At 33.5% G+C, this 25,743-nt stretch overlaps 3 protein-coding genes and 1 long non-coding RNA gene across 5 annotated transcripts; all 4 read right to left on the minus strand.

The window, feature by feature from the left end:
• Window positions 1–393: 393 nt before the first annotated feature.
• On the minus strand, window positions 394–2,635 carry LOC130722998 (uncharacterized). Its single transcript, XM_057573909.1, has 4 exons — window positions 1,246–2,635; window positions 812–1,016; window positions 544–710; window positions 394–428 (listed from the first exon to the last, which is right to left on the minus strand). The coding sequence occupies exons 1-4, from the start codon at window positions 2,633–2,635 to the stop codon at window positions 394–396; spliced, it is 1,797 nt and encodes a 598-aa protein (XP_057429892.1).
• Window positions 2,636–7,853: 5,218 nt separating this feature from the next.
• LOC130730052 (uncharacterized) lies at window positions 7,854–11,075 on the minus strand. 2 transcript variants are annotated; one of them, XR_009016221.1, is made up of 5 exons: window positions 10,729–11,075; window positions 10,378–10,468; window positions 10,157–10,213; window positions 9,896–10,031; window positions 7,854–9,795 (listed from the first exon to the last, which is right to left on the minus strand). It is a non-coding gene; the product is annotated as an uncharacterized LOC130730052 (long non-coding RNA). The 2 variants fall into 2 exon arrangements; XR_009016220.1 differs by having other exon boundaries at window positions 10,378–10,476.
• A 211-nt stretch (window positions 11,076–11,286) lies between these two features.
• Window positions 11,287–15,637, minus strand: LOC130723003 (RNA polymerase II C-terminal domain phosphatase-like 4). The gene is made up of 7 exons (XM_057573913.1): window positions 15,613–15,637; window positions 15,252–15,364; window positions 14,612–14,792; window positions 12,972–13,261; window positions 11,601–11,786; window positions 11,479–11,517; window positions 11,287–11,350 (listed from the first exon to the last, which is right to left on the minus strand). Exons 1-7 carry the CDS (start codon window positions 15,635–15,637, stop codon window positions 11,321–11,323), a joined length of 864 nt encoding a protein of 287 aa, XP_057429896.1. The 3' UTR covers window positions 11,287–11,320.
• A 3,706-nt stretch (window positions 15,638–19,343) lies between these two features.
• Window positions 19,344–22,313, minus strand: LOC130730054 (10 kDa chaperonin, mitochondrial-like). Its single transcript, XM_057581937.1, has 3 exons — window positions 22,080–22,313; window positions 20,878–21,017; window positions 19,344–19,598 (listed from the first exon to the last, which is right to left on the minus strand). Exons 1-3 carry the CDS (start codon window positions 22,182–22,184, stop codon window positions 19,550–19,552), a joined length of 294 nt encoding a protein of 97 aa, XP_057437920.1. The 5' UTR covers window positions 22,185–22,313; the 3' UTR covers window positions 19,344–19,549.
• Between the last annotated feature and the right edge of the window lie 3,430 nt (window positions 22,314–25,743).

Raw genomic sequence — 25,743 nt, forward strand, 5'->3', positions numbered from 1 at the left:
CATTGGTTGGACCGATTGACTCAGCTTATATCAAAAAAATTCTAAAAAATAATATTACTAACTACCATTAATAAATAATGTCATACTTCAAATTCAAAAACATTATCCTCACACAAGTGCCTATTTAAACAACCAACAAGAAAGATTTTACAACAACAAAATAACACAAGTTGTAAACATCATCGAAAAACATAGGTCTTATGCTTCAATCACAAAAAAGCGCACACACAAATGAGTATCAAACATGATTAAATAGCCACAGGCTCATAAATGTCAATCAAAACTGCAAAAATGACAAGTTTCATGTCCAAGGAGGAAAAGTTGCATCCAATGCAGACACTCCTTTATCAAATAAACCAAATAGCATTCAAATTTGCATTTTCCGAGGTTATCTTATGCAGCAGCATCATCATCCAAATTTAATTGATCTGTGAAAAAAAAATCAAAAAAAAAATCAATTTAGATTCATGTAACAATTAACATCAAGTGAAACAAAATATAAAGCAATGAATAATATATTCATATTATAACATAGGTATATACCAATATCATCTGAAATTGGTTGTATGGTTATATTGGCAAGATCATTATGCAATGCATCCACCTCCTCATTGGTTAAGAATGGTGGTGACTCCTCCAATACCCAATCAGAATGGTCATCAATTGTTTCAAAATTGATGGGATCATAACTTTGACGCTTCAACCGGCTCCTGAGTTTATTAATTTGCTCATATATCAATATCAAAAAATTCAAGAACATATTTATTTATCTATAAAGAAAACAATCAATTAAGAATTAACCTAATCATACCTTTGTTGTAGCCTCAAGTTGTAACGAACAAAGACAAGATCAATAAGTTTTTGACGCTCCAACCTATTTCTTTTTATTGAATGAATGTGCTCAAATACACTCCAATTTCGATAACAACCCGAAACACTACAAGTTTGACTTAAAACACGAATAGCTAACTTTTGCAAATGTGGTGCATTGCTTCCATAAGATTCCCACAATTGATCTATAATATCACATGCAATAAAACCAATGAATATACATATAGAACTATAAGTCTAGAATCTAAATCAAGGATCAAAGACAATGAAAGTTCTCAAACACTAATTTTACCTGGCATTATTGTATTTCTTTCACGCACTGCAATTGGCCTTCCAAAATCTAACTCAACATTTTTGTATATTCTCGTTTCACTTGACAACTTACATTCCAAATCATGATCTCCCCAAGAATACTTTTCAATCCATCATAAAGGCCAGTTATTGTGATCTTATGCTTTTCATAATCTTCAAGGTTAAACCGACAAGCTGGATTCAACCAATAACCTGCAGCATTAAGATTTTTACAAAGTCGAGAATCCCAATGACCATCTATGATGTTCAAGTAAGGCTCTACTTTCTTCTTATTTGTTTGGAACCTCTTCACCATCTCCTCTCTAGCTTTATAAAAAGCTTGGTAAATAAAACCCATGGCAGGTTTATCTTCACTAACAAGATGTAACAAACGAACAAGTGGCTCAGTAAGTTCGACAATATCAACACATTTTTTCCAAAACCCATAATCCAAGACCTGCTCCACAAATATTTTTGCCCGAGCATCTTTGGCATAAGTTGAGCTTTTCCACTCCATAGATGTAACCATGACTCTTAGTGAATCTTTTTTAGCCAAAATACTTTGAAGTGCAATGAAATTAGTTGCAAAGCTAGTATGAGCAGAACGAAGAATTCCTCCTCCACATGTATGCTTTCTCATCAAATACAATGCATAACAGTGGTTATAAATGTACTTTGTAATTTTTGAAGCTTGTTGCATAGTCTCACTTACATCCTCGAGCTTTCCAATATCCTGCAACATCAATTTAACACAGTGTGTTGCACAAGGAGACCAAAATAATTTAGGAAACTCAGCTTCTAATAACCTTCCAGCAGCAACATAATTTGGAGCATTATCTGTCACTATGTGAACAACATTTTCGGCCCCAACGAATAAGACCACCTCCTTGAAAAGCATATACAACAATTCTGGAATTCTTGAATGTTGAGAAGCATCAACAGATTTCAGAAAATTTGTTCCTTTAGGACAATAAACCAGAAAATTGATGAAAGTTCTCCCACATCGATCAGTCCACCCATCTGCCATAAGTGTACATCCAGTTTGCTTCCAAACATTACGATAACTCTCAACAAGTTTCTTCACTTCATCAACCCACTTACTTAACAAAAAGCCACGAACTCTTTGCATATTTGGAGCTTTATACCCTGGACCCATACTACAAATAGCGTCAATCATAGGTTGATAATATGCCAAATTAACTGCATTAAATGGCACAGGAGCATCAAACATCCATTTTGCAATGGCAATGTCACACTTTTCAATCACTTCTTTACTTTGCACCGCACTTCTTAAGGTCGGTTGAGCTCCTGGAGTTGTTCTAGGCATGAAGTAGTCACCTAAGTGACCAATATGCTTTCCCTTTTGAGTAGAAGGTTCTTGCCTTGATACATTAACATTGGAAACTTCATCATCAATTACTCTTATTAGGTCTTCATCAAGAGGATTACTATCCTCACATTCTTCTTGAAATTTTCTTTTATTCCGACCTAGATCAATGTTTTGTGTGCGCATCTTTGGAGATGGTCCAAGCCTTTTCAAACAATCTCATGCACTTCTCTTATACACGCTTCTCATGATTGGAAGAAGGATTCCTCATAGAAGGTGCTTGATTTTCCATTGATTGTGGTCTTTGCTTGAGATGAAAAACTTCAACCTATATATGCATCAACAAACAATGGAACTATCTTTTTTAAGAAATCCAAATTTGAGGATTGTGAACAGGGAAAAATGAGGTTAAAAGGAGAGTAAAAACAAAAACTAGTATGATACAGGTAATTGAGAAAGCAATTTTAACATAACATAACAGGTAAAAGGACAACACTAAGAAACAGCTAGCTCCATTTCATTTTAGTGTTTAATTTTCCTAATGGAAGCATGTCAATTCTCGCAGAGTATACAAGTCAATTGGAAGTAATTATTACTTATTAGCATTTAGAACCACTTCAATGTGGTGTTTGCCCAAATCAAACATGTAATAACTAGGCTAAAAAGCACTTTTGGCCCCTAATGTTTTAAGTTTGTGCAAATTCTGCCCCTACTCAATTTTTGTTGATGTTTCTACCCCTCATGTTTTCAAACAGTGCACCGTCTACCCCTCCATCAGTCAAACGTTAAAAAACTAATGGAATGAGCTAATTTGGCTTTTTATTTTAATATTTTTTGGACCTGCCACATGAAAATTATAAGTGAAATTGGAAAAATGGGCATGGGAGATTCAAACTCAAGACCTGTAAGTAGCAAAACATGCATTTAACAAGTTCAGTTACATACATAATTGATATATACATCAAGTAAATTTAATTTATATCATTTCCTTGATGATCATCAACCTCATATACTCTTCTTCATCTCTTCAATCCACTCAGGAACCTCTCTTGAGAAAGTCTGACTGACAAAGGGGTAGACGGTGCACTGTTTAAAAACATGAGGGGTAGAAACGTCGACAAAAATAAAGTAGGGGCATAATTTGCACAAACTTGAAACATCAGGGGCAAAAAATGTTTTTTAGCCTAATAACTAATAACCAATCCTCTAAACTTCATAAGAGAAATCCTTCACCCAAATATGAAGAGTTTGAAGAAAGAAACGTACAAAAAGGAATAATTTAAGCAACCAGATTCATTGGTAACACTCTACTTGAGTTCATAACAACTCACCAAGTGATTTCTCAAGCGAGTATTACATTACTCACTTCAACTACAACACCAAATATACTAAAACATGCATGAGGAATATGAGTTGCAATCACAAAAGACTAAACCTCTAGTTGTCCTAGCCTCCTAGCAGGGCTAAACCCACAAGTTTAACAAATAATAGAACTAAATAATGACCTAGCTGATTTACCAATGTGAGTAATGACTTACCAACTAAAACAATTCATCAATAGGTGCTACTCCAATATCCTCCCCAAGACACTCATTTATGATATTATCTTTTTTTTTTCACATCCACTAATCCACTGCAACAACTTCAACTTAACAACACTTAACATTCAAGATGGGTTACCTTCACAAAAGCCATAACTCAAAACCCTTTTAGCAGCAAGAGTTCCTCAAGAAAGCTGGGATTTTTATTAATTTTATGATGGTTCATTACTGTTTAGATTTTAATAGACACCTACTACCACATGATCCATACTATAGACTAACCAAACTAACCTATGAAAACAATTTCAATCAAAAAATTAGCAAATTACCTTAAGCAAACTCCAAACCTAAATAGCCAGATCAGTACCAGTACCAATAGCAATGATTTTGAAAAACCTCCACGATGGACTCCGATCAACTTCGACTTAACGGGAAAACCCTAGTAGCAATGAGGAAAACCTAATCAAACAAAGTAATGAGAAAAAATGGTGTTAAGAGAAAGAAATTGAAATGAGGTGCAAGAAATAAGAGGAGAAACTCAAATCAGTGTGAATGCAACTCAAAATATCTCTGAATGCATGCGAGTGAGTGCCGAAATTAGCAGGGAAAACTGATGACCCGGGTGTTTAAGCTATTTTTCTAGTTTATTTCCATGCATTTTGATATATTATTTAGGATATTTTGGTAATTTTAGGTCACTCCATGATTATTCCATGCATTTTACTATTTTTATGTGGTTTTTAGTATTTTTATATATTTTTATGATTTTTATTTAGATTTATTAGGATTTAAGTTATTTTATTTTTAGTTGATATGTTTTATTTTGAATTATTATCTTTTTAATATTTTATTTTGATTTATTTTATTATTTTGATTTTATTTTATTTAGGATTTTCGGAATAAAAGGAAAAGAGAAAATCAGGAAAAAAGGATCGGATCTGGTGGCGATAGTCCACGGAGTTGCAGTGCACTTGCGAAAGTAAACGGCTGCGGACTCTCTTTCTGACACGTGGCTCCATCCTTCTGAGGGTCCACCGTAAGACGGTAGTTCGAGAGGCACTGGATTCCATTCCTTTAAGCTCCGTCCAATGCAACCGCGACACGTGGCAGTAGCAGCATTTTGTTTTCTTCTTGGAAGGAATCACGTGATTGGAAACCGAAACAGAAACAAGATCATATGACGTGATATTTTTTGCAATATTGGAAGTAATATATTGGAGAACAGATTAGAACGTAAAAGATATATATTGAGAGCAGCTTGAGCCTTCTTCCCTAGAGTTAATCCTAACACTACTTGGAGCTTTTTGAAGAACTATTTTTATTTTAATAATTTATTTGATGATGGAAGTCATGCTTGGCTAAACCTTCGTTGGTACTTGGGGTTTTTGGTTTGATTCTCTTGACCTTATGTTTTGATTTACTTTTTGACTCATGAATCCTATTTTTATTTATGAATTTCTCATCTTTTATTTATGAATCTTTATGCATGAAGACTTTGCTATTTTTGTATGCGATTGAGAAATCGGTAGAAAATTGGGATCCGGTGAGGAATTGATTAGGAACGCTTACGCCTTAGAGATAAGGGTAACTTCTAATTGTGTTGGCTAGTAACTAAGTACTTTAATTCTCCAATTGAATTCGTCTAGGAACTAAGAGATTAGTGTTAGCAGTTTAATTGGAAGTTCTGCGTAGTTAAGAGATTATCACGTAGAAACTTAGGCAAGCACCATAAATAAGTTAGATAATTCATGAGTTAATTAGTCTATTAAGGACATAAGTGAGATTGATGAAATCCTACCCCAGATACTTTCCCTTTTGATTGTTTTCAATACTATATACTTGTTTTTCACTTTACTTTGCAATTAATTAAGTTCTTTTTCAACAATTATTCACCCCCAAAACCTTTTTACTTAGTCTTTTTAGTTATTTAATAGGTTAAATTGATTTAGACAACCGCAATCCTTGAGTTCGATATTTTATTACTACTTAACGAATAGGTACATTTGCCTAGGAGTTATCAAAAACAAACCTCGATAATGTTGGTGCCTAGAGTCAAAAGCAGCGTTCGTGGAGTGGAAGGTAACAACGTCACAGCGAGAAAGAAGCAACAACGTTCATGGAGAGGAAGCAACACCAACGTTCGGTTCTGGGAAAATATTTTTAACAATAATCTCAAATAGTTTTTAATATTTTTAAAAGATTTTAATAATAAAGGTAAAATGGGTGTAATATTTTTTTAAATAATAAATGATAATAATACTATATATATATATATATATATATATATTAATCCACATTACAAGAATAAGGATACAATGGTAATTAAAACATAAAATAAAAAAGAGAGAAAAATAAAAAATCAAAGATTGTAACATCAGCAATACTTAACGTAAAGATTTAACATTGTTAAAATTTAAGGATTTTATCACAAAATTCTAAAATTATAAAGGTTTAATAAAAATATTTTAAATTATAAGGATTTACATAAAAATTGAATAAAATTATAGGGACCAACTGATTAATTTAACTAAAAATAAAATTATATAAGCTATACAAGGAGATATTAAAGGTTTTATTAGAGATGTGAAATACATGCCACTACCGGAGCAAACCAAGTGCAAGGGGCAGAGGAAAAATAGTAATGAATGTTCTGGCTCCTTGAGCAGAGAGGGAGGAGGATATATACAAATTTGCCTGCAAATAACATAACTCATGCAAACTCTACCGTCTCTGTTATAACTAGTTTTTAGCCCGTTTATCTGTTCTATGCACGGAGGATTTTAATTCGAATAATATACTAATTATTTTGAGAGAATATAGATCAATATTGATATATAAGGAATACTATAATGACGTATTTACTGATTGTAATTATTTTCTATTGATGTTTTTACATATTATTTTCAGTGTGAAGATTAATTGGATAGTTTTCCAGTTTGAAATGTGCTACACACTCTATATGATTCCTGTTATGCACAATATTGGATTTAAATGGCAAGGAAAGTAACAAAATAATGTAACATATGAAATAAAGGCTATTGGGCTAGTTAGGGATGGCTGATAGGAGATGGTTTTTGAATACTGTTGCAGAATTTACATTGGGCCCAAAAACAAAAAAGGCCACCAAAGTAATGAAACTCCAGGAGGTGTTCAGCAAAAAGTCTTGGACGGTACCTTTTTTCTTGCACGTTTGGACGATGGCTTGCATGAATGGGTATTGGGGGATAGTTAAGACAAATATCAATATTCAAAAAGATTGTGATAACCATGAGAACAATGAATTATTGACCAACAAAACTGTGTTCCCAAAATATTCACTGGCACAATGAAAACAACTTTACATGGAGTGCATAAGGAATCTGGTTGAGGTCTATAGCATAATGATAAGATTCTCTATGTATTTCTTTAATGATTAATATTAAAATATTATATACATTATTATTTTCCACAAATAAATTATTATTTTATTTACAATATTTATAATTCCTTCTCCATTTCACAATCAGTGGGTAAAAAAACTTCAAATATACTATTTATATTTTTGACCAGAATTGAATTATACGACAATCATTTATTTCTTTGTTAAACAGATTCTTGATTTGCTTAAAAGTGATTTGAAACAAAAATTGAATACATATTGCATGTATAAATAGGGAGCGATTGAAAGTTAAAAACCCATTCCACTTGATCTGTTTCTTCCGGTGGTAAAAAGAAAATTCCAGAAAATTGCAAAATGAAGAACAATAGCATAAGAGAGTTTTGGGACAACGAAGAATCGTTTATTGTTAAATTGAAAGAGAGCAAGGTTAGTGTTTAAGATCTCACTCACATAAGTATCTTCCATAAATTTTGTTTTAATGGATCTGTAATTCAAGTTCTTGTTTGCAGGATTACATCAATGTTCATGAATGGTTTGTAAATACTCATCCAGAAATACTTGAGGAGTTCTAGATAGAACTGATGGACCCTGTTGGGAATAAAATTTAAAATATATTTTCTTTCAAATTCAAGGTGACATAAAAATATAATTTTATAACCACCAAGCACGTAAATTATATGCATATGGTTTGCTTATTTTTCTTCTAGCATCATGATAAAAAGAGGAGCCTGCATTTGTTGTAGGCTTAAAGGCAAAGAATGATAGATTGATATCATCAAAGTCAACTTTTTATGGAGCATAGATGGTAGATGATAATTCTGAGCATTAGATGTTGCAAGGGCCACAAATTAAAACGAACACTCAGAGGATTAGGTGAAAGGGCCACAATCCCTTTATGAGATGGCATAATACAAAAATAAATTCCACCGATAAAAAATACAGGGAAACTCTAGTCCATACAGTTCAGCAAGCTAAACTAATTGTTCAGAATTATAAAAATTTCACAAAGCAAGGAAGAAGAGGCCGGAAGTCTTTAAAGCGCAAAGTTCTTTTTTTTTTGGCTTTGCGTACTGGTGTGTAGTCTTTTGGTCTACCTCATTTTTAAGGGTGTAACTATTTCTCCACAAAAAAAGAATGGAACTGATGTAGAGAGCAAAGCAAATAAAAAATCTAAATCAAACTTCCACGTGAGAGCAAGATGGCTGCAAGAAATGCTTCTCTTTTGTTGCTTTACTTGAGAAGCATTTCTTGCAACCATGAAATATCCCCGTCTTACACTCAATAAAGATAAGAGATTGAAATAAGTACCATTTTTGAATTTGATAAAGATAGGGATAGTTCATTATCACCTCAAGAGTGTATCATATTGAGAAAGAAAAGCACATGTCACACGGACCAAACTCACATAGCATCTTAGATTAAGAAAGAATCAAGTTCATTAACCAAATTCAGTTCACTTCAGCTATCAGCCATGCAGTCCCTGACTGCCCTTATATTGAAAAATTATAAAAAAGAAATTATCTCCTTTGAATACAGAGATCATGCCAGAAAGCTCTGAAGTACATAAGTTTAATTTCTTTAAAGTCTAAAGCAAGTAGCTGAATTCAAAAAACTCTGATATCATGCCAAAAAGCTCTCAAGTACCTGAGCTCAATTTGTCTAAAGTCTAAAGCAAGCATCTGAATTGAAACGACATAGTCATAGTTAAATTAGAAAAGGCCAATAAGTCATATGTTATTCAACGAAACTAATAAAGCTTGCAACATAGGTTAAAACTCAAGCAATGTTGGGTTTTCCATAAACTGTGGCTTGTTAAAAGATCCTTAAACTTCCAACACTTGGATAAAAACCTTGTGATCACCCTTTTTCTCACAACCAATGGAATCAAGAAAACCAAAGAAGAGAGTTGGAAACTACTTGGGCAGTAGAGTTTAGGGCCATTATTTTTGTCATAACATTGCCAGCAAAACTATATATAACTCTAAATTTGATGCATCAAAGCATCACAACCAAAAGTAACTCTAAATCAAGAACAGGTAGGTAATACAAATTAATTACTTAAAGCTAAGTTTTTAAATAAGTGACAATTATTTCCAATAGTCTGAGATTTTATATGTACTATTATAATTGCAACAACAATAGGTGAACCAATTATTACATAAAGGAAAATTCCTTTTATCATGTCCTTAAAGAATAGACATGGTGTTTGTTGTATGATAGATAACAACAAATGTTACAATGTATATATGAATTTTACAAATATTAGTAAAATGAGATGTCAGATCAAACTCAAAAGCTGCAGACTAAAAAGATTGATGAAATAAGAGATAGATGATTGAATTTGAAAGGAGGATATGAACCTTATTAAAACCATGATGAGCCTCAATCACAAAGGTTGAGTATAGAGAGAAAGGAAAACCAGTTATCTGCACAAAAGGTAGAAGTGAGATTTCATTAAAATATAGATGTTAAGATTGATAATAATTCTAAAGCTCAATTATCACAAGCACCATCAAGATAGCATACCACTGAAGTAGAAACTTCCCCCAAAACATAATGCTCCAGAACAGGATATCAAATAGAAAATAATGAATTGCAAAGCATCAAAGTAGTTCAAGTGAGGTTGAAGATGCAGTACGACTGGTAGTGTCCATTACTCAACCTAAACCAACAAAAATAACTTTATTCTTTAGCAATAAGAGGTGTCACAACTGGTGTGTAATCTTTTGTGCTACCTCATTGTATTATGTGAGAATGAAAATGATATTGAACTAAAATGTCCCATACTTGAATTTTTGCTGCTGTGCGTGCATCTAGAAATGTCTTCACTGCTTTCCACAGCATCTTAAACCCAGATCCAACATAAATAATAAAGAGCTAATTTAGAGTCTGGAAGAATTAAAATGAATACTAATTAACTGCACAGTAATGCTCATAAACCAAACAGGGGGAAGGAGCAAGATTTGATATCATACACTTTTCTACGGTATACAAATTTAATTACTTACAAAACATTCTTCATTTTCTGCACTTCAGCAGCTTCAGCCACATTTCATACTGATAGCGTTATTGAGGTCTCAAAATCTCATAAGCCTTCCCCTGCATCCCTTTAAAAGGATAGCTGTTATTTTCCTTCATTGAGAAATACACATAACAACACTCCAGACAGGTAAAAAGGTAGCCAATCCTTCCCTGGTAATATTACAGTTTGTGCCATGTAATATTTTGTAACCACTTCGTAGTGCAAAAGCTCAAGTAGCAATCGACTGAATATTGGTAGATTAACTATTTGTACAATCAATTTAGTAATGGGGTTTTAATGAAAGAGTGAAGAATTGGATAAAGGAAACTCATATTACCATTGGAGCCACCATCAACGTGATGAAATCCTCCATCATCAATTGGATCAGAAAACGTGAGAACCCTACAGAGGAGGAGAGGAAACCCAAAACACTGATGGATTCAAACCTAAAACACTGCTGAATGACGAATGAACAGTGGAGAGTTTGAGATGTAGAGACGTGAATGGTTCCACCATGTCTGGCAAACAACAACCGGCAACAGAAAGGAAAGCCTCAACATCAGATCAATCAAAGAATCAAGCTGATGAATGGTACGACGGAGTGGGTAGAAAGGGGAGAGGAAACACGTTAAGCCAGCTAGGGTTGATGGGAGATGGGGAGATAGAGTGCTGGAGATAGAAACGGCGTCGTATCCCACGTTCTAGTAAAAAAAACGAAAACGAAAGCCAGGTGGCGGAAGCTCATTGGTTGTTTCTTATGAATAGTAACTGGAGAATAAGATGTAGTAGAAGTAGATTCACTATTATCAAATAGAAAAACTAGTGTGAGGAAGGAGGTTAACAATCAGGAAAAAAAATATGAACCAAACGAGCCAGCTATGAGTTCAACGAGTTACCTCTCTTTCGCTGTGTAATGCAGTTAAATCCGCTTAAGATTCACTTAGAACTGTTTTCAAAACCTGGAAAAGAATTACTTGATTGTAAGAACTACATTAATAGAATCCGACATTAAAATTACAAAACATGGTAAATATTTTCACCATGTAAGCGCGAGTTAGAATACAAACAAATATAGCATCATAACTACCTTCCTTACATCTCGGTCAACAAGATCTCCTTCAAGTTTCTACAAAAGGATCCCACCACCACAAGTTTAGTATTATGTCAGAAATAACCAACTTAGAATGGGATAATGAGAAAGTGACATACATCAAAGAATGTGCTGTGAACTCTCTTGAGCACATCGAGAGTTCTTGCAAGTGCTCCATCAGTTTCATTTTCATCAGTCTTCAATTCAGCTAGGGATTTGCGTTCTAAACGATACGCCCAACAACTAGCAGCAAAAAAAAGGTATTTTTCTATCTGTATCAAATTATCTGTATGCTTCATCCATACCTACAACATTTGGTAAAGAATGACATCTAAAACATTAAATGGATGGATTTAGCACATTTCCAACTCTGAGCTCTCTATACAGAATGTACTTAGAAATGATTAGATTCAATGTCAAATCAATAAATAAAACTAAATACATACGGAATGTTAACCAATAATCAGGTAACCACTATACAAAGTGTATAACCATCGCAAGAGAAAGAAAAGAAGCCAAGATATTCAAAGTATAACCATAGCATTATAAATAGATTGATCATGCTTAGCCAAAATTGCCAATAATTTTCAAAGCCATGCTGCAACATCATCTTCACACAAATTAAACATTCAGAATTTACTCAGGGAAAGATAGTCAAAATGAAAAGTCCAACCAGAATGGAAGGAAAAATCTGTTAAACATAGTCTGACCTCTCACTTATGAATCTACATACATAAAACTATAAATGGAAACAGAAGTAGTTTATATCATAAGAATAATACATAATTCAATAGGTACCAGTAACTGGAAATGAGTCAGGAGTCACATTTTCTAATCTATGTTATATTTTACACAAAGAAATTCTGCAGAATAAAGCTGATTTGTAAACACCTCATAAAAAACTAACTTTTTTTCAAAAATATAAAGAAAAAGTTTAACATGCTCTAACATATTGATGTAGACAACTTCTTAAAATGGTTTCCAAAAGAGCATTAGAGTCAGGATGCTTGTATAGCCACCCTAGGCTTGATAACAGTTTTAGCAGGTCTTAATTCCCGAGAGCACCAAATGCAAATGCATGGAAAATCTAATTGCATACTTCTTACGCCTGTCACAGCATCATAAATTATAGAGTTGTTGCTTTCTTTTAATTCACAATATACAATTGTGTTTCAGTTATTTCACCCCAAATTGAAATCTTTTCAGTTAGGAGTAATCCACAGAAGTTGAGTCCTATCAGACTGCTTTAATTTATGAATGAAAGACTGAATGGCTTTCGATGTCACTTACCAACGGAAGACTATTTTTCTTCCCCTATAACTAGATAATTTATATATAACATGAAATTGACTTTGAGACATATAAGCTCATAATCTTCATACATATGTAAAAATATTATAGAACTATCTTCCATATAAATAACTACTATCAAACAAACATTCCAATTAGGTAATTTAGCATTACAATTCAGAAACTGGCAATGCACTCACATGTTTTGTGTCATCAAGAATTAGGATAGCACTTTCATGCCCTGGCACAACATCAAGACTCTTCTGTTCTGTTTCAGTCCCATCAGCTTGAGAAATCACCTTACCATTGAAGTATTCTCCTAGAGGATCAAGCATCTTAACAACATCTCGCGCATACTCCCGACCACCCAGGGTGTATATGTACATTTCAAACATTTTATTTACTTCTTTTAGAAATGTCCGGACAAAAGGCTGATGTTTAGTCAACTTAGGCAGATTGCTGAATTTGAAGAGACTACCATTGGAGACATCTGGAAGCATTTAAAAGAAGCCAATTAGAACTCAGAACATCAAATATCAAGAAAAGGTTGTAGTGAGTCTGAAAGACCATAAATCTAAAAAATATGCAAGAATTTAAGTTAGCATATGTGTCAAACAACCAATTATCCCAAAAGCTTAAGCTATTGGGTAAGGGTCAAATGAATGGTTATATATTATATTCAAACACGCCCCCTCACGCAAGAGCCATTTAGGCTTGAAGCGTGGATAAACGCACAGGCCTGCCTACCATGGGCTTAAATTCCATTTTTTAATTAGAAAGTGAGAGGAGCAAGGATCGAACTCTAGACCGCTAAGTCATAGAGGCTCTGATACGATGTCAAACAACCAATTATCCCAAAAGCTTAAGCTATTGGGTAATGGTCAAATGAATGGTTTTATATTATATTCTAACATCATACAAATTGATTCAATGAATTCTCATCAATGGAAGAGTCTCTCTCTATATATATAGATATGTTGTTCTATATGATGATGGATAGATGCGACAACAACATGGTCCTATCAAATGTAAAATAACACCAGCACATTTTTGTCTTTTAGCACCCAAAGAATAACAAATAAATCTTTTTATTGAACAAATTTTCAAAGCAGAATCACAGACAAAATGCATAAAACCTGTTGGAAACTGATAAGAACCGGATCAAGAATGATGAAAAAGAGAATTTTATTGATCAATTCCTAATTTACAAACCCTGTCCAAGATGAAGCAGAACCTGGAATTAGGCAAGAATGGATAATTACATTCAAATCTCCTTGTGTTTTGAGAGCCCAAGACCTCTCCCTAACTTTCTAAAACTAACAAAAACTCTCTCGACTGGAATTAATATTTTTCTCTAACTCTCTTGCTAATACATTCATTCGATTTCTCTCTCATTCAGTCTCTAACTAACTCTCTCAAACGCAAAACTCTCTCAACTAACTAATTCAGCTACTAATTAATATGGGTACCTATCAGACACTTTCAAAATGCATTCAACAAAAACAACATGCACAATTGCCAGAATAGACTCATTCTCGTTGATTCCTCCACCACACTTTCCGCTACATTCAGACTTTAGAAATTTATAAACCAACAGATTTATATAATACCAAGATTTTGGCAACAGATAATCCTCACAACACAGTAGCACTAAAGTATACATCTATGCTAATTTCAGGGCCTTTCACAGTATAATAAGATCAAGTTGCACTGAAAAAATAGATCAATTGATATGTGAGAAAAGCAAAGATGGGTAAAAACACTATGCGATAAGTAAAACTGCTCATTTAAAGTACAAATGCTAATCACCAAAAGCAAAAGAACAACGGTTGAGATGTACCATCTAGAGAATCTGTCTGGGTAAGCAAATGCAACTCTTCTGACCTCAATAAAAAAACGAAAGTGGAATTAAGCAATGTGTTATCTAGGTCAAGAACCAAGTAAAGCTTTTTACGACTTAACAGGTTCTTCATGTTTGTATTGCGCAATGTTGAAATTTCCTCATCATTAATTCTCAGTCCCTGCAAATAAAAAATTATCCACCACGTTAAATGAACTATCAACTATTATTATGCTTAATTACATAGTGAGGTCATGTGCACAGACCCCAACCATCATGCTAACCATGTCATAAAAATGAATATATGTTTTCTATATTAAATATTAGAGGACAGGTTATAATGTATATAAAACCAAAAGAACATCATCAAACTCTGTAGAGCATCTAAACCAACCATTCATCTGTATACATATACATGAAAGCCCAACAACAATATATTTTACTCCTTACAGTAACAATTACTTCCAATAGAAAGAAACATATCCAGACGAGCTGTGCTATACAGGCTCACCACTACACTTTTTGGTCATGAACATGATCAATAACACTGAAAACCATTCAAATTAAGTTGGTCTAACAAAACAACTATCCGAAGCTAAATTTGTAATTTCACAAGATACATTTCTGAAAAAATGTGTACCTTATGTATGTATCCAAATGTTACGCCATATTCCCCATCCAAATTTTGCCCACAACGTATCGACATATCTTCAGATGAGCCTGGATGTGTACATTCATCCTCCACAGAGGCCTCTGCAACAAGAAGAGGGAGTTACAACACTTACACAAAAAAAAGATAAACACTGTAATAATGATTGCACAAGCATGTGAAAATATTATGCAGAGTCTTCACCAATCACCATTACAAATAATTTCTGCTTGATTCACAAGAACACAAGTTTTAACAAAGTCAAATTTGATGAAAAATATGAAACAACAAAAAATTAGACCAATACATAATTAACGCATAATAGTTTGAAACAGGTAATGAGGAAGAGCACCTGACAGTCTCAAACTCATCTCCATTAATGCTTGATGAATAATGTGTTGGAGAATTTGTAACAATACTCATCTTAGTTTCCACGGCCACCAACACCCGCACCGCCGCCGCCCTCAGCGTGTGGGAAAACGGAATTGCACCTTGAAGAAAAGGAACACGTGACAGGTTTTAATTTCTATTTAACCTTTTAAGCGCGCTGGAATCATCATCTCTTAAGGTAACTTCTCTTATCATATATAGCTTCCCTGTTCTGTTTTTATCAATCAATTTACAGATTCTCTTCACTTTGTGTTGTTTTATCTCCTGTGATTCTGTTGAGATTAAATACTAGTACTACTATAAAATTAAAGTTGGAAAATGAGGCAATGTGATATGATCTAGACTTCAGATTTGATTTCTCTATCATGTTTGTTCAGCTTGTTGTGACCTTTAATTTATTAATGTGTTTTCGGTGCTAATTTTCAGCACGATACGAGAACAACCCTAAATTGTTTTCCCCCTTTTCGCGTGTCCTAGAAGACTGAACTGAACTTTTTTTACATCAAAAGAGATAACCTTTCAAATGTAACAATTTCCATATAGCATTCAAGATGGTCTGGTTATGACTCAATCATATTTCCTTAGGGCCAATGATGTCAATGGTTTTATTTTCTTTTCCAGCCATTTCTATCCAGTACTCAACAAGGCTGCCGATATCAACTAACTGTATGACAAAAAAATTGGTTGTCACTCAATAAAAAGTAGCACAAGTTCCTCTATCCATTTGTTTACATTCCATTTAAAACTGATGTAGGCAAATGACAAGTAGCAATAATGCAATAGCCAATTGACATTTGATGAAATAGTTCAAGCTCTGTTTCTTATTAATGGTATTTTTAAAAATTATGATTTTCCTCAAAGGGGGGTTCACCTGAGTTATTTATGTTACCAGAATCTTGGAAGGTGTTCTGGCAGACTCTTTATAGGGACTACATGGTTAAAAAAAAAAAACCAAGCTTGAGAATTGTTAGGGAAATGTTTCTAATGAAAGAAAAATGATAGACTCTGTTTGTTTAGGTCAGATAAAACTAACAAATGTACTAGAACGGGAAATCCCTCTGTAATGATATCTATTTGTAGGGGTTTAACACACTTTAGCTTAGATTTCCTACTACTACTTTTTGTGTCTCCCTTGTAGTTGATGAATTGCCTTAGCTTACAGAACTAACATAGGCTGTTTCTGTTTTGGATATCTGTTGGCACTAGTGTAAACAGACATTAGCGCTCACTTCGAGGCAAAAAGTGAACAAAAATCTTCTTGTTAATTGAGATGAAAATCTGTTGACATTATACTGATATCAAATATACATAGTGGGCTGTATTTTTGTTCACAAGAAATTTTGACATGCTGTCTTATGATGATACTATAGGCAGCTTAAGATGGCGTGTGAAATTCTTAACATACTATTGTATATCTGTTGATGATCATGGCTATCTCAAGATTGGTTGCCTTAAAGCTTGTTCACACATTTCTGATTTCACAGGGCTTTAGTACATATATATGTGGGCTTTGAACGTTTGAATTATTTGGTCTTTAATTTTTCCCTTTAATGTCATGTTTATCTTTGTGATTTTGTTCTGTACAACAAAATTACCTTTAGTCAAATTTTCTTATCTAAATGAAGAATGTTACAAACGAAGGAAACTTATTACTTTGTCCAAACAAGAAATTTGATCACTTCTATCCGTGCAAAATACTTAACAAGTAAAGGGAATTCAATTTATCCAAACACACTATTGATTTGTTATTATATCTGAATCTGGGGCCAATACTCAGTTACTTCCATTTTTTTGATACTAGTGAAATAAACACACCCAGCCAAGTTCTCAGTTGAAAGCATGGATCCAGAAGCAGCACGAAGTGCACGAGAATCTCTAGACTTGGCATTTCATATGCCCAATATACTGGACACAGGTCTAGACCGCCACACACTTTCTGTTCTTATTGCCCTTTGTGATCTTGGAGTCAATCCTGAAGCACTTGCTGCGGTTGTCAAGGAACTAAGAAAAGAGCAACCCTCATTATCATCCTCGCACTCTGCAGCTCCATCTTCTTTGTCATAACTGGACTGTTGAATGGATGACATCTATCCATGTTTGTCCAAGTTCTTTAGATTATATTGCAATTTCACCTTGAATATTTGTATTCTTTTTCTTCCATTCACCTATTGTAAACAATGGTTAAAATACAAAGACTAGTTATGTTCATTTCAACCCGTTTATTTTTGGGAAGTTCCATACCTAAATCATTTTACTGAATAGAAAAGTTGAAACTTTTTTCTTTTTTCAAAATTATTTACACGTATGACAGTGTTTTAAGAAGCCAGAATTGTAAGCAGAAATGTTATTTATCAAATAACATTTGAATTATATCCACAACATTGGGTACATAGTTATTGGTGTTTTCTCTTCAAAAGATAACTTTGTGGTTTTTCCTTAGAAATAATCATAGGATTTTTCTCTGCAGAATTTAACACACCCTTGATGTGTTTGGTTATGCGATGCACACTAGAAATCTTTCACGCAATTCTGCTTAAGATGAGAACATCCGCTTCTTGGTGATACAAGCTCTTCCAACGGAGAAAACTTAGGAGTGGTTAAATTAGTAATTGTAAGAACTAAGCCAATTTAGATGACAAACATTATGTGACCTACCTGTGTCGCCCAAAACCACCACAGAATGTCATATGTATATTAGGAATTTAGGATAAAAGAGGAGGTGCCTTGAAGGGATTATCAGATAATTGGAAGTGGATACACTCAGAAATCAGAATTTGCATCCAAAGGTTCTCTAGTATGGGAGTCTCTAATTCAAACATGGGCTGACTATCAAGATCTCTAGAATCAACTAGGTCATGGAGAAACTATTTGCTTTGGCATTTGTGTCCTTGATGATACTTTTCATCACAATAGTAACAAAGTCCCTAAGCTTTGCACTTCTACATTTAAACAGACGTGAGTTTCTTAATAGGAAGTGGTTAATGATTATGGTTTAGGAATAGGGTTCAGATTAGGGGTATTGTTTAAGGAGATGGTGTATGAGAATGGTGGCGAACAAGGAGAACAATATACGGCTTTTGAGCCCTTAAGTTTGGACTTGAATGAGGAGTACGATATACAAGTTAGGAGCCCTTAAGTCTGGACTTAGTCAGTTTAGCTAAGCCAATAGCTTGAATCTCATTTGTCAATAAGCCACTGATGTTGATTGCTTAAGCTTGAAGAGCTCCTATTGCCATAGGAGAAAGGGCCAAAACAAAATATGTGTGCCCTAGTAAAATCATCCTAATCAGTGAGCGAATAATTGTTGTGCATCCATTTAAATCAACCAAGAGTTTCCTCTTTCATGTAAAAAAAAAGTTCTAGACCTTGTACCGGAGGAGTGTGATATAATTGAAAAAACTGGTCACCCTGAAATACCAGGCATAATTTAATTAAACAACACAGCTTCCCAATTCTGAATTGCATCAAATCAACTTTTTCTCAGCTATTAGAATGACACAAGGAGTCGGTCGAACTAGTTATTATCAATTGAACTATACTTTGAGGTCCTTGTTATGGACACACAGCAAGCTAGCCTAAACACTGCTATGACTTTCTTTCAATCTGTTAGAATCCAGGGTTCATCAATAGTTAATCAAATAAGTAGGAAGATGCAAAGAAGTGAGCAACAGAAACTGGAAAACTCAGAAAAAGTAGATCAAGATAGATAAAATTTAAATCTCAATAGTTCATTTTCATTTAACCCTTAACGGAATGGTTTAAATAAAAACGCAACGAGATAATCTGTAGACGACAAAGATTCACCAATTGTTGCAGAAAAATAGCATCCTGCTTTGTAGACATCATATATAAAAACATCAAAAGACAGAATGACCACAAGGCTCCGCCAATGATTGACATCAATCATGCAGTGTCCCCAGTATATCGTCATCTCTATACAGATGATACCTGCACAAATGGCATTATGATCTAATTAGTCAAGACTCGACAAAATAACAGCTATTGCAACATGACTAGCCAATTAAATATCACTTGCCAACCAATTAATCCATCCCATATAATTCATTCAGATAGCTAATTATATATCACTTGCTAGTCTTTTGAAATGGAAGTGTTTTTCATTATAATTCATTTAGTAGTCATTTGAAAGAAGCTACACATTACATTATGGAAAATAAGAATAAGTACAACATGGGAATGCCATTTTTCCAGAAATCAATTCCATCTTAACATTTTTGAAACTTAGAGTAAACATGGAATGTCTCATTCAAAGTTAACTTTATCAAGATTAACTTTCTATTCTAGAATCAAACACATCTGAGTGGAAATTAACAGATAAAATATTAAAACACTCCCTACCCTCTTCCCTAAAACTAATTTGGGATTGCAACAAGCTCAAGCAATGGGTTTTGGACAAATGGAAATAAAGGTGCCACTGATAATCACTACCTCCGACATAAAATTGTGTTCTGACTTTATTATTGACAGGAGGAAGGTCCCTATGGGCACTATAGCAAGTACATCATCATCATTTGAAGTCCGTGCTGCCTATTATCCCGACTTAAAATCAAAAAAGTAAAATATCTAATTTAAGCAATCTGTCTGATTTAAAGTTCAAACTAAGAAATTATTATCACTAGATATGGAGCTTCAAGCTAAGTGATAGTGAGAATGATATGCTCAATTTATGATCTAAATGCTTGCCCACCTCAGAACTAAAACTACTAATATAATAAGATAAAGATAGAGTTTGTCCCTAGCTTTAGATTTGAAGCTCTGTATCTATGCACACAGACAAAAGAAACAACGAAAAGCTAATGAAGGACATAAATTTATAAGAAAATAAAAATAAATAATTCATGAAACATCAAACAAAAGCAAGTTCCAAACAATGACAGGTAAATGCAATTCAACTATCAAGCACAACATTTCTTCCTTAATAAGTCCAGGATTGCTTTCATGATTCACGAAGGAGTCTGCTATCAGTGGCATTTCAATATGAAGGGATCAACTTGGCGACAAGCAGATAAGAATAAACTATGATTTTGATGCAACATTTTGTGATTATTGACAAACAAATAGCAGTGCAAATAAGAGTGGAAAACAAAATAAAATGCCAATCCCATCAGACATGATGCAGGCACATTGAGAATGATCAAGTTCAAGGATTGCATGAGGGTAGAAATAGCAAATAATAAATAAATACATCATTAAAAACAATACATACTCTTTGTTATCAAGCTTCACTTCAGTTCCCCCATATTCAGGCAATAGAACAGTGTCACCTTCCTTTACAGTCACAGGGACGAGCTTCCCATCGTTACTGTGAATGCCAGGGCCAACAGCAAGAACTTTTCCAGAATTCAGCTGAGACAAAATAAGTAATTAATTACCAGCTCAGCAAGTGTACTTCAACAAAGCAAGAATGCAATAAAAATATGGATGGTTGCAGTGATAAATGATCACTTATTAGTTTAAAGAAAATGAGACACTAAAAACAGACTTAATACCACACAAAATAACACACTCAGTTTAAACATTTTGAGCTAGACACTGAAACAAGTGGAAAAGCAAACAATTCAAAGTTCACACAATTATTTTCCAAATCCTAATGACAAAGAACTCAAAAATAGTTTACTCAAAACGGGAACAGCTAATCGATTCTGCCGAGAAAATTTAACATACCAACCCACCCTTAATTTATCCTGCTTCCGAAAGAGGGGCAAAACCTCAACTCTCATTTTTTCCTCTGCCTATTATTAAATTACAACTTCAATGTACCACCATCAAAGATTTAACTTGTCAACATAATCCTTCTAAAACAACAGGAATACACACACTTATGGACTTATGTCAACATAATCCTTCCACACACACTTATGTCAACATAATCCTTCTACAAAGAACTGTAGTATTCCAATCAAAAACTTCGCTTTGTTGCTGCAACATTTCATCAGCAAAAAACAAATAGCGACCATTTACATTTACCAATGTTATGGTCCAAAATTAAAATGAACTATAAGCCTATAACACATTTAACGGAATGTCGGAACCCAAAGGGGTTATGAGCACACAACCAATTATTCAAATATGTCCCATATAACATTAAGAGGCCATTTATCAGGAACAGGTTAAGCGAAAATTAAAAACATAACTACATAAGAATAATAACATTCAATCCATGTAAAAGCATGCATCAGCAAAACTACCCAGACAGGTGTGATATCACAAGCAGAAAATTGGACAACCTAAATTCCCCTATAACACCAGGCAAACATTGATATTAAAAAAACAGGAAGAAAAGAAGAGTGTAAATAACGAATTCAAAATATACGAAAACCATGGCAAGATAAAATTTTGAGACGAAAAACGAAGACCCAAAAGGAGGAAATGAAAAGGGTATGAGAGGAATGGGTTAGTAGAAGAAACCTTGGATGATTTCTCAGGTAGCAAAATGCCAGTGGTGGTTTTTGATGGAGGGATGATTTTCTCCACCAAAACTCGGTTGAAAAGTGGAATCAAGCGCTTCGCCATTGGAAGGAGGAGCACACAACAGAACAAAGACTAGAAGGTTGGTTGGGGAAGAAAACCAAGAGCAAGAGCAGAATTGTTGGCTATGGCGTAAGACTAGGGTTTTACAAAGGGTTTTATGTCCAAGGGGTTCTAGAATCGTCTCTCAGCATATATATATTTTCTTTATTTTATTTTATTTTTTACTAAGAAATTACTAAAGGAAATGATTTTCGAACTTTCTTTTTTACCACGAAACAATTTTTTATTTTTTCAAATATTATTAATTTGGAGAAAAAAAAAGAGGAAGAAATTAAAGGATACACATTAAGAGGCCTGGACTTGAGTTATTGGGTGGACTATTACCAACCCAGATCAAATTGAATTGGTACAAGCTAAGCATCCCGGGCCAACTTAAAATTCTCAATCAACTCAAGTCGGAGGAAATGTCATTTTCCATTAACAAATTAAAGCCTGACAAAAAGAAATTAAAGAAAAAAAAGGGTAGTCCTAAGCCATAAGGACATATAAATTTAAAATTTCAATATGCATAATAACTACTAATTAATTCCCTGTCTTTTATGTAACCGTGTGCTTTATCTAATTGATGTCAACATGAGTTGATTCAACTAGTTTCAGGTTTTAGATTTAACTCTCACATTCCGATTGGTGAAAAGTTCGAATCCCTCTGGTGGGATCAGTAAAATCTTAGTTGGTGGACAACCTCCTTGGGGATCTCCAGCGACACTCCTACCCAAGAGTGGGCCTCTAATGATCTCCTCAACATGTCACTAACACCCTACCTAATAATCAAAAGATGTTTTCTCTTCATTCTACCATTTTTTTATAAAAAACAAAATTACCTAATTGATAAGAAATAACCGTATTTACTAATCTTAATAATGATAGCATTATTCAGAAAGCCAAGCCAAGAGACCAAAAGAAACCAGGAGAAAAGCCAAAGTGGAATAAATCACATACAGGTTGGCTATAATCATAATTGATTTGACCACCTTAAACCTAATTACTTATTATTAATGAACATTTTTGACGATACTTATTGGAGTAGTTATCATAACATCTTGGTCTTTATTAGACAACTCTAAATATTCTTTGATATGTTAGCTAATGGTTCAAAATAGCTTATAGTTATAGATAATTATAGACACTTATTTATAAATCAATCTGAACAAGTTATAAAATTAATAGCAGAACAGCTTATAGGTATGTCGTAGGTTATTCTCATATACTTGTAAAAGCCCTTAAATTATAGAGTAAACTCAAGTAAACTCTTTTAAGCATAAGCTAATAGAATGCTTACATGGTTTACAGAATATATACAAGCATGTTTTCACTATAACCTTGAGTTATCATACTAAAAAAAACCTTGAGTTATCAATCCTACTTGTTGTTGTAAGTTTGTAACAGCATCATTTATGCAACCAAGTAACAAATTAAACTACGTTTTAGGCACTTAAAGTGAAGAGTTTAATTTCTATGTACCGACGGTGTAAAGTTGTTTTACACTGTCAACCAATCAGATTTTAAGGATGTGAGAATATTTCTCTTTTTATTTAATTTCATTAATTGACGTGGCACATCCTTGAAATCTGATTGGTTGATAATGTAAAACAACTTTACACTGTCGGTAAAGGCATGCCAAATTAGTGTGGTAACTGAAATACCTAATTTTCATTGCAATAATATATTGTCAAAATAAAAATAAAAAATGATGATAGACATTCACTTTCTATAAACATTTAGACATAAGACTTTGTGGAAGTTTCTAACCGTCATAATATATTGTGGGGTTATGCACCGTCACAAAGACGTATGTCTCATGGCTATCCGCCGGAAAATATATTTCTACCTGTTATTACTCTTGTTGAAATTCTACATAAGCTCTTCTTTTTTGGTAGATAGCAACACATGGGCTCTTTAATTAAACATCATTACTGATTAGCAAAGAAAGATGTAGGCTTATTTTTGTTAGTGCATAATTAGAAGTTTCATGTAGCAGTTATGTTCCAATGATGGTAACAGAGCCAAAGGGCCAAGTCTTTGACTGAAGAGCTAGGTGCAACAGAGTTAAAAAAGCAAAAAATGTAACACCAAAAAGTGGGAAATTATAGTTGCTTGCGGAGCAAAGAATTCTTTTCCTTAATCATATCGCTTGTACTCATAACGACAATCCCCATTTATGCATTTTCATCTCTGCTTTGTTTCAATTGAAATGAAAGCACATGCCAATCAAACCCTCTAATTAGCTAGCATCCAAAATGAGGTGTTGGTGGGTCTTAACAGTGTATAAAACAAACACAAAAAGATACCAAATATTGAAACACAAAATTTAGATCTTAATGTACACTCAAAAACTAATTAAGCTATATACTTAATCATATGGCGTTTCTTCAAATTGGGAAAAACAGAATTTGCATCTTCAACCTTTTCTATACACACACAATAGATGATTCCTGAAAAATCAATATTTGTTTTGAACATTTGAGAGCAGCAACATGCAAATAATGAATGGTTGTTTCAAATGCTATATGCTTAATTTCCTTTAAATAATGTATTCGATTTGAGTCTTATGGAAGAAAAAAAACAGTTCATTGAAATATATGTTTGAATTAGCGTTAGCAGAATTGATACTAGGCTAGATAAAATTACAACAACAACAACCGTCTAAGTGAAATAAGCTATATAAATCACATTACGCAACTAAACTCTATCAAAAACCAAAATTTGAGGAAAACCTGACTTAAGCTGATGTGGCTTATGTTTGGATAACATTTTGTAAAAATAAAAAAAAAACTTTCTTAGGACAATATTATGAAATTCAATCGTAAAATATCATAATAGATTATGTTTAACGCAAATGTAATTATTTGTTGTGAAGAGTGATTCTAATTCTTAACCATGAAATCAATTTTACTAGTACAGTCAAACATCATTCATCAACTTGATTATAAACAAGTAGAATGATTATACTTTCCAAATATGAAGACTTGAAGAGCATGTGGATATTCAATCCTCAGTTTCAGTCTAGTATTGGACGAAAAAGTTCAACATGGAATTGAAGTCAGAAGCATAATTATAATTAGTTCTTGACTAATTAAAGCATGCTGCTTCACTTTTTAATTTTTTTCTTTATACATGCATTATGAGTTCTACTTTAGCATATTAGCATAATATTTCTCCTCTGATTTTCTCACACGAAGGTCTTTGTGTACTCATTCTATTATACACCAAAGCACTGATATCTCTTTGCTTTGTGTCTCTCTTTTTCTGATCCCTTTCACGTACCTACACACGCACAACATAATGGGATCTCAATCATCTCATAGCAACTTATAATGGAAGCTTGTACAAATTGATCATGAAACGGTGAAAATAAAATCGTTTCTTCTATCTTTTAGGGGAAATACTCTTTGTCTGTTTAAATGTTTACCTTTTTATTAAAATTCAATTGGCAAATAGAACAAAATATACTCACAAAAAATTGAAGGAAAGCACGTACACCGCCACATAACATGATGGGGGGGATCTCATAAACTTCTGGTGGAAACTATTTTAAGTAGAT

This window comes from Lotus japonicus, chromosome 1, assembly GCF_012489685.1.
Source record: "Lotus japonicus ecotype B-129 chromosome 1, LjGifu_v1.2".
Classification (NCBI taxonomy): domain Eukaryota; kingdom Viridiplantae; phylum Streptophyta; class Magnoliopsida; order Fabales; family Fabaceae; genus Lotus; species Lotus japonicus.